Source organism: Octopus bimaculoides, chromosome 10 (assembly GCF_001194135.2).
Source record: "Octopus bimaculoides isolate UCB-OBI-ISO-001 chromosome 10, ASM119413v2, whole genome shotgun sequence".
In the NCBI taxonomy this organism is placed as follows: Eukaryota; Metazoa; Mollusca; class Cephalopoda; order Octopoda; family Octopodidae; genus Octopus; species Octopus bimaculoides.
The window spans coordinates 12,912,375-12,922,327 of NC_068990.1; the positions used below are offsets into that span (position 1 = coordinate 12,912,375).

The 9,953-nt window shown below is 33.4% G+C and overlaps 1 protein-coding gene and 1 long non-coding RNA gene across 16 annotated transcripts in view; one reads left to right on the plus strand and one right to left on the minus strand.

Moving 5' to 3' along the window:
• LOC106869227 (dorsal-ventral patterning tolloid-like protein 1) overlaps positions 1 to 9,953 on the plus strand; it is a 1,100,309-nt gene that overhangs the window by 868,401 nt on the left and 221,955 nt on the right. For all 14 annotated transcript variants that reach the window (XM_052971032.1, XM_052971029.1, XM_052971039.1 and 11 more), the window contains one exon: positions 3,715 to 3,906. In XM_052971032.1, the coding sequence (XP_052826992.1) occupies positions 3,715 to 3,906 (192 nt within the window). The remainder of the gene's footprint in view (positions 1 to 3,714; positions 3,907 to 9,953) is intronic.
• LOC106869228 (uncharacterized) overlaps positions 199 to 9,953 on the minus strand; it is a 28,150-nt gene continuing 18,395 nt past the window's right edge. For both annotated transcript variants that reach the window (XR_008265007.1, XR_001409382.2), the window contains 2 exons: positions 3,706 to 3,777; positions 199 to 459 (listed from right to left, as the gene is read on the minus strand). This is a non-coding gene — a long non-coding RNA (uncharacterized LOC106869228). The remainder of the gene's footprint in view (positions 460 to 3,705; positions 3,778 to 9,953) is intronic.

The following is a 9,953-nucleotide window of genomic DNA, read 5'->3' on the forward strand; positions in this document are numbered from 1 at the left end:
CCCCCACATATATATATATGAAGCAAAGAAAACTGATAACAGCCTGATCTAGCTATTGCAATTAAAGAAGCCAATACTCACCATCAAATCACCAAACAGTATCACTTTATTTAATTTGATGAACTGTTTAGTAAATTAGAAACTGTAGCTAAATCTTCATCAAATCATACCAACCATGTTAAAAATAGGAAGGACACATTGTTTGGATGTTGAGAAGCATTTTTATGTACATTAAATTTTAAAAAGCTGTGACACTCACATCCATAGAAATGCTTTAAGTGTAGGCTTGCTCAATCCTGTCTGGCCTAACACTAAACACCAACATATATCCAACTCTAGAATTAATTTAGTACTGAGCTGATAATATTCATTAATTACTCAGTGCATTCCTTCTTCAATACATCCAATGGGAAACTTTTTCAAACTTTCACCCTTTATCTGTCACCACTAAAATGGATTCTGAAAAATGAGATCATTTTAAAATTTTAATTCAGACAACTTCAATGTAATTAATAGAAGTACAAAAGTTTAATTTGTTTCTAAAAATTACTTAACTAATTAATCTTCATCACCCTCCTGCATCATTTAATTAATGCCTTCTTTTTCACATACTACATACACTTCTCATAGACTACTACCTATATTCTTAATTACTATACACATTACAAGAATAAGACATCTGATGACAATTGGATGTCAAACTGATTGGAATATGATGTTGACATCTCTTTCTCCTTTCTCTGTATGTATGTGTCTGTGTGTATGTATATATTTATTTATGACTGAGTGGCCAAACGAAAGAAGAGCACTTAACTCATTTATTGAGAGTTATATGTATGGATCAAAACAGTTTCATTCAAATTCCTAAGTACTCTGAGTTTCAAAGCATGATGCTAATTCTCAGTCACTGGACATTTGAATCTCCAATGGCTGAGGATTGAAACTTGGAGTACTAAGGAATTGAGTCAAACTGCTTTGATCCATATATATACATATATATATATATATATATACATACACACACTCACAAACTTTATTTGTGAGTTAATAAGACTATCGATGGTTTCATGTAGAGGACTGAAATCTCTCAACAATTATTTAGCCTGTCACATGAGACCTTCGATACTTGTCTCCATGTGTGTGTGTGTGTGTGTGTGTGTGTGTTTCTGCATGCATGTGTGTGAGTGTGTGTGTGTGTGTGCATCTGTGTATTTGTGTGTCTGTGTTTGTCCCCCCATCATTGCTTGACAATCGATACAGGTGTGCTTATGTCACTGTAACTTAGCGCTTCAGAAAAATAGATCAATAGAATTAGTACTCGGCTTACAAGGAATAAGTCCTGGGGTCGATTTGTTCAACTAAAGGCTGTGCTCCAGCATGGCCGCAGTCAAATGACTGAAACAAGTAAAAGAATAAAAAAAAAATAACAATCATAAAGTCCATTGTCCATGCTGGCATGGGTTGGACGATTTGACTGGGCTGGCATGGTGGAAGACTACAGCAGACTCCAGATTCAAGCATTTTAAATATTCATCCATTTGTCTTTCAAATTGTGAATAACAACTTTTGACAAGTGTACAAGCTCCCAACTCTTAACTATTCTAGCATCTTCTTCAAGTAGGATAGTTCAATACATCTTGTAATAAGAATAAACATAAAAATACTCTAAAATCATTATTTTGACCATATTTCACAGGTAGTTTGTAGTGAAAAATTTTACAAACTTTACACATTCTGCTTTAAACTAACTCAAGTATTCTCTCTAGTAGATTATTCATTTAACTCTTTTGATACCATCCCAACTGAAACCACTGGATTTTGTAATACAAATTTCATATTTTGAAATGATCCATTTTAAAACTTTTCATTAAAATTTGATATTAATGTATGTTCTAGACCAGATTAAAAACCATTATGTTATTCTGCTAAATACTTTATTATTTTCAAAATTAATTGAAGCAAAGGTTGTGTATTTCGGCAGAAATATTGTAACAAAAGGGTTAAAGAGAAAGTGTCAAATAAAAAACAGAGCAAACTAGAATGACCTTCTCTTCTTCAGAGACATGAAATAAGTCAGACTCTTTGTCCTTGTTTCTAACACTAGAAGTAGTATAATCAATTGTAAGAAAAGATAAAATAAAATATCTGGTTCAAATTGTAAATTCACAATCAAAGTTTATCCATACATCATTCTGTGATGCACCGCAGTACATCGTCAGTGATTTTTCCAGGAGTCATTCGATATTTTGGGTCTTTCAACATCAGACGCCCTAACCCAGATGATCCAGCTGGGATGAATCAAGCCCCAACTCCAGTTGAGCTAGTATTATCCTTGGTAGCATTACCTCTTCCAGTACTCACATCTGATCTGCATCCACCTTGAGCTAACCTCTACTGCCTCCATAGCCAACCTAATGTCCTTCTGTCTATTGACTTCCGTGATATCAACCATGCTGTCAGCTCTGCAGAGGAACTGGCCTGCAAACCCTATGCATCGTACCACAATGGGAACACACCTCACTAGCCTTTCATTAGTATGGCATTGCTTCACTAGTTCAGCATCTTTACTCCTCTTAATCTCAATTTCCTCCTTGATGTTTCTTCCTATTTAAATGTAACACTGCTTCTATGAACTTATTTTGAAGCAGACATTTCCTTTCTCCTGTTTTGGCCTTATAACATTGCACCCTACCTTCTAGATCCCATGACATTCATTCAGATTCTCAATTCCTATCAATATCATTCTTTCCAACTAAAAAATAACCATCTGATGCTACAGGACCAATCTTACTCTTCTAAAATGAGAGAAAGTCACTGCAGTTCCTGTTCTATTTTTAATTCTTAGACTAAAAGAATTAAACTGTATTTTATAACTTTTATAAAATTATTTTCTGCTCTTTTTTTTTTATTACTTTGTGTCATATCATTTTGGTTTTTATTATTGCAATTTTATATTGAAATATTTCAAGGGAGTGCTGATTTAGACTGAAAAATGTTTATTTTGAGATTAGGCTTGTGCTTTCTTTTTCTAAACCGTCATCAGTTACAGATATGGATTGAGTGAAAAGTTGTTAAGTATGAATAATGAGAAATATCTAGACTAATTTCTCTTCGTTATTAATCAGACTTTAAAGATGATAAAAAGAAAAAATAGTAAACTAACTGCAATTGTGACAAGGTCATATTCCCATATTTGTATTCCCTCTCCTAATGCAGTACCATATTTTAATATAATTTATGAGTTTTATCAAATCTTCAAACATTGTTTTCTTAATTTAGATACAATTTCTCAAAATTTTAAAGCCTTATTTGCTATATTTGTTTTGTATTTGTTTGAATTTTTAAAAAATTTCTTTTTTTAAAAATTAAATATTTTACTCACTTTAATTAAACTTCTGAGTTCTCACTATTTTCTGAGAAGTGATTGCAAAGCTATTTATCAAATTTGTTTTTCTTCATTCTTATCTGCAATGCTTTTACATAAATGAAAACAATTCAGATGAGAATCAGAAAAGTTTGATAAATTGTTCAAAATTGATTGTATTTGAAAAATTATTATTATTTTTTTTTTAAGGAGAGAGAGAGAGAATGAGAGAAAGATACAGAGAGAGAGAGAGAGAGAGAAAGAGATGAAGAAAATGGAGACAAAACATTAAAACATTATTATATTCCTTGATGATAATCTTGTTTTTGTTTGTTTTTTACCTTTTGTAGATTGCAGCAACACTGAATTAGTCAATGATAGATGGGGAGGTTTAATCCAGAGTCCAGAATATCCTTTAAAATATAAACCAGTTACACATTGTGAATGGCAAATCCAAGCATCTTCAAACAATAGTAAAATTTTACTTCAGTTTACAGTTTTTAAATTAGAAGGCCCAAGTAGTCTAGACCAAAAGGAAAACAGTGAGTATTTTTTCTTGATATTATTAATATTATTATTATTATTATTGTTATTATTATTAATATTGAAAGCAGTTAGCAGGCAGAATTATTACTGCATCAAAAAAATGCTTTGCAGCATTTTTTTTTTTTTTTTTTACATTCTGAGTTCAAATTCTGCCATGGTCAACTTTGACTTCTATGTTTTCAGACTCAATGTACCAGTCAAATACTGTGGTCTATGAAATCGAATATCCCCTTCTCTCCTATATTTCAGGCCTTGTGCCTATAGTAGAAGGAATTATTATTATTATTATTTCTTTTTTATCACAGGTTTTGTTGCAGCTCCTGGAGTCTTGCATGTGTAACAGGCTTGCTGCCTGCAGCCTATGGTATAATGCTATCCATTCTTTTCAACCATCTAATACTTTCCTGATTATACTGGCCATGCCAAGGAGGCAAACCTTTTATAACAGTTCTATTGGGCACTCTATTCCTTGATATCCCTCTTGATGCTTTCTGATACTGTTCCCAAAGACCCAACAATGATTGGCACTGTCTTCACTTTCTTCATTTTCCATAGCTGGGCTAATTCATGCTCAAGAGGGTTGTACCCTTCGGTCTTTTCGCCTTCCTTCTTGACTATTCAAGGATCAAAGGGGCATGCAATATCAATAATATGGCACGTGTGGCATCTTGTCAACTATCACTAGGTCTGGTTTGTTATGCTCTAGCAGTTCGGATTGGGAAATCCCAGAGGATTTTACTAGTCTCCAATGCTGCCACTTTCTGTGGTTTGTGCTCATACCACATCTTGCTTCTCTCTAGCACCCACTTTTCGCACAGTTTCAAATTATTTATGATTATTATTATTATTATTATTATTATTATTATTGAGTGAGAGAGCAGTGCATGCCATCAAAGTGACACTGGGGTAAAATATACGAAGCCCAGTATACCCATCATGACTACCCATCTGATAAGGGTACACCAGGCACATGCATCACAACCATATGTGCGCGATATAATGGTCTCATATCAAGATAAACAGCGCAGGACCTCGCAGGTGGGGCCCAGTTAGAATTTTCTTCAGGTCGAGTAGCCCATACCGCTCAAAAGTTCCCTGAATAAGGTTTGTTTAAAGATGTTGAGCAAAACACCCATGTTTCCAAAGGTGAATTATCCAAACCCCAAAGAATTCCTCTCAACACATGGCTATGATGCTCCCCCACTACTTCTGCTCATGATCAGATATGCACATATCGTCAGCCACCAAGGGACATGCTCAACTGCTTAAGGTCAAACAACTGACAAGCAAATCTGTGATATTGAGAAGAATATTTGTTGTATTTGCCCATCTTTTTATACCAAGACAAAACAATGTACATAATAACACTTCCAATCAATTAAGAGCAGAAGCCATGAGAGCCACTGCCTGGTACTGCATCCGGGCATAATAATAATTATTATTATTTTTATTATTATTATTATTATTATTATTATTATTATTATTATTATTATAGCGGTGAGCGGGCAGAATCATTAGAATGCCAACAAAAATGTACAAAGCCTGAAATTTTAGAGGAGTGGGCTCATCAATTACATCAGTCCTAGGGCTTGAATGGTACTTATTTTATTGACCCCCACCAAAAAACATAAAAGCAAAGTCTGCCTCAGTGGAATTTGAACTCAGAATGTAAGGACAGACAAAATGCCGCTAAGCATTTTGCTTTGCCCAGGGTATTAACAATTCTGCCAGCTCACAACCTTATTAATAATAATCATTGTCATCATCATCATTATTGTCATCATCATCATCATCATCATCATCATCATCATCATCATCATCGTCATCTTTGGTGTCATCATCATTGACATCATCATCATTATCATCATCATCTTTATCATCATCATCTTTATCATCGTCATCATATAAGCTGTAGAATAATCAGTGATCTAGTTAAACTATCTTCTTCAAGTAGTATAATAAAAATGATGATAGGGCATTAAACTCACGATCATAAGGTCATGAGTTCGATTCCCAGTGGTGTGTTGTGTCCTTGAGCAAAACACTTTACTTCACGTTGCTCCAGTCCACTCAGCTAGCAAAAGTGAGTATTACCTGTATTTCAAAGGGCTAGCCTTGTCACACTCTGTGTGTCACGCTGAGTCTCCCTGGAAACTACGTTAGGGGTACACGTGTCTGTGGATTGCTCAGTCACTTGCACGTTAATTTTACGAGCAGGCTGTTCCATTGATCGGATCAGCTGGGATCCTCATCGTCATAACCGATGGAATGCTCCTTTTTAGTTAAACTATAATCTGTCTCATTTAAATCATCTGTGTTTGATATACATATGACTGTCATGCAATCTAATCTGCATCTTCCATAAACACGTGGCCTTTTGTTTAAACAGAAGGCTATGCCTCATTAATCTAGTGAGTTAGTGAAAAATGGCCCTCAAATAGAAGAGATAGAACAATGAAAATTCTGACAATTTAGCCCTTGATGCAGATTTCATTTGCAGTTATAGGCTTGTTTTATGTATGTTATCTCTGTTATCAACTTTGTTGTATTTTGGGAGGGTCATTACACCAAAAACGAACACACACACTGGTTCAGTTTCACTCTATTATTAGTGAATTTGTTAGGTATTTAATTAACTAATTAATGGATTGGTTGCTTAATCAGTTGTTTGACAAAATACTTTTTTTGCCATTTGCATTCTATATGGCACCAGTATGGATACTTATTATGTGGCACCAGCATGATGACACAGCATCCACAAGGTCACCAAATAGTTTGCAAGAGAAAGACTTGTCAGCTGAAAAAGAAGGAGTGGAACTGAGAGAAGGGGGCTATGTGCCAGGTGAGAAGTTCGAGGGACTGATGGAAATAATAATATCAATTGAGTCAACCCGCAATATTTTACTTAATATTTTCTTATCAACTATAAAGGAATGAAATGCAAAAATTCAAAATTAACCCTTTAACATTTAAACCAGCCATATCCAGCACACATATTCTACCTGTTTTATGTTCAAATTGGCCAGACCTAGTCTCTCAAACCTACTCTACAATCTCGTTCTAAAAATAAACAATCACATCTTTGAAATCTCAAAGCTATGAGATAATACAGGATTAATTTTATAAAATGTGAATATATAAGTATAACACTTGACAAAGTAATCTGAATGCTAAAGGGTTAAACTTATGGGATTTGAATCGAAATTCCTCAAATAATAAACAATATACTGTAAAATATTCAATCTAAATCTTTATGGTTTATGTTGTTTTCACTGACCTTATAAAACTATAAGAATAATTTCTTTTGAACAGGCGCAAGATCAGCTTTTAGCTTTGCAGGAGAAGGGAGTAGTTCTTTGAATTTAGATATCGAGTCTGGAGAGATGAAAGTTAAAAATCGACAGACCTCCACTTGGGATTTGTAATGAAACCAATAAGGTACCTCATGAAACGCTATAAAGTATAGCTTGGCGCACTATTGTCTCAGCTATCTCTACCACACTTTCATATCGACTGTAGCTATGTTTATTAGTGATAGCAATGATGTCATAGTACAGCAAGAGGGTAGAAAGTAGCCACAAAGTCTAATGACTCTCTTTTGGTAAAAATCAATGAAGAAAGCTATAAAATCTGCAGCAATTATTTATTTTGCAAAGAAAAAGAAGAGAGTAAAAGTAAAAAGTAAAGGTGGGAGGAAGAGGAGGGGCAGGATATTGTTATAATTTAACTCACTGATAGGACATTTTATTTAGATAAGTCTGTTTGTTACTCTCCAGTTTGTTTTTAGTTGGGGTTTTTTTTCATATAAATTACCGATCTTTGAAATAGTTTAACGATTTATTATCATTTATTTATTTTTTATTTATTTTTTTTTTACCAAACATAAAATGTATATTCAATGAATTTGCGGCGTTTGTAATAGTAATTTAGATATCTCATTTTTTTTTTTTTATATTTTTACATCAGGTATATTTGGAGTGGTGTTATAAATAACATGAACAACATCACTTTTGCACACACACACACACACACACATATATGCATATACATGTATATATGTATATGTGTATATATGTATACAAAGATGTGTGTGTATATATATATATATATGTATATGTGTGTGTATACATATAATATACATGTATGTGTGCGTGTGTATATATATATAAATATATATACATATATATGTATATATATACATATATATACATATATATATACATACATATATATTCATATATATATACATAGCCTCATCACTCTTTAGATTCAAGTAAGGAAGTCTTTATCAGAAATCTGAACAAAAATGAAGGGATAAGCATAATTTGTGACTTTATCCCCTTTTTCATTTTTACTCATTCACACACATCTGTCTACTCTTTCATTTATACTTTCATTCACTCTCACCATTAACCTCCTTTTATTCACTTATTAATTGACTTCTCTAATCATGTAAATACTCCTTCATTAATTTTTTTCACTCACTCATTTTGTACATTCATTCATTTTCACAATAAGCTTCTTGTTTTATTCACTCAGTAATTCGTTTTTCTCATCATCTAGTTTCTCCATCATTCATTCTTTCTCCAAATTACATGTTCCTTTCTATGATCAATCACCTACCTCCTCATTTACTCATTCGCTCATCACCTCATTGTTTCATTCAATTAATTACAAACAACTACTCATCAATTCACTTGCCCTACCCATGCCTCATTCCCATTTCCTTAGGCTCACAATTTCTCAACAAACTCAGTTTTATTTCATATACTAATTTTTGCCCTCTACAGCCACAGACGTGGCTGTGTGGTAAGAATTTTGCTTCCCAACCACATGGTTCCCAGTTCAATCCCACTACATGGCAACTTGGGCAAGTGTCTTCTACTGTAGCCTCAAGTCAGCCAACACCTTGTGAGTGGATTTGGTCGACAGAAACTGAAAGAAGCATGTTACACACACACTCACACACACACACATATATGTCTGTCTGTATGTCTGTGCATCTTTGTGTCCATGTTTGTCTCCCCACTTGGCATCTAGTGTTGATGTGTTTATATCTCCTATAACTTAGCAGTTCAGCAAAAGAGACTGACTGAATAGGTACCAGGCTTTAAAAGAATAAGAGCTGGGGGTGAGGTTGGGATCAATTCATTTGACTAAAATTCTCCAATGTGGTGCCACAGCATGGCTGTAGTCTAATGATTGAAATAAGTAGGGCAGATAGCTAGAATTGTTTAGTGGCATTTCATTTGGCTTGTTACACTTTACTTTCTTGGTTCAAATTTTGATGAGATTGACATTGCTTTTCGTCATTTTGACGGGTCAAAACATGAAGAGTAAGTCAAGTACTGAGTTTCATGTGACTGACTTGCTTCTTCCACTTCAAAACTGCTGGCCTTGTACCAAAATTAAAAAGAACTATTTGCTTTCTATCTCAGTCATACAACTACTCACAGAATCTCCTTGAGATTAATTGATTTCTTAAATGTTTTGTTTTAAATCCAGTGTAGCAGAGATTTGCTCATAAGTGCAGTAAATAATTATTAATTCTTTTAATGTCAATGCTTTAAAAATGCTTTTAAAAGAATAATAACAACAACAACAGCAACAAACAGCTAAAATATTTGTTCAACAATCTATAGTTAATTAAATGCTGTTAAGCAGATAATATTTTGAAAGGTATTTTAAATGCTTATTTTCATTTTAAATAATAATAAATAATAGCTAAATTCATATATTTTTCTTATATATATGTATATTTTAGCATCAATTAAAAAAATAAAAACAAAAATTTCAAAAGTTCAAAGGAAGTGCACAACACGTAGAGATATTGCAAAAAATGCACACTGCACTTCATATATTCCAGTTGCATGTTACAACTTCAAACCTGAGTTATACTATTAAGAATTTCTGTAAAATTGAATAAATGAAAGGATACAATAATGAAAGGATTTGGGTACATATGTGTATGTGTGAGTATGCATGAGTGTTTATACACACACACACACACACATCTGTTTACACACACATGCTTATATATATA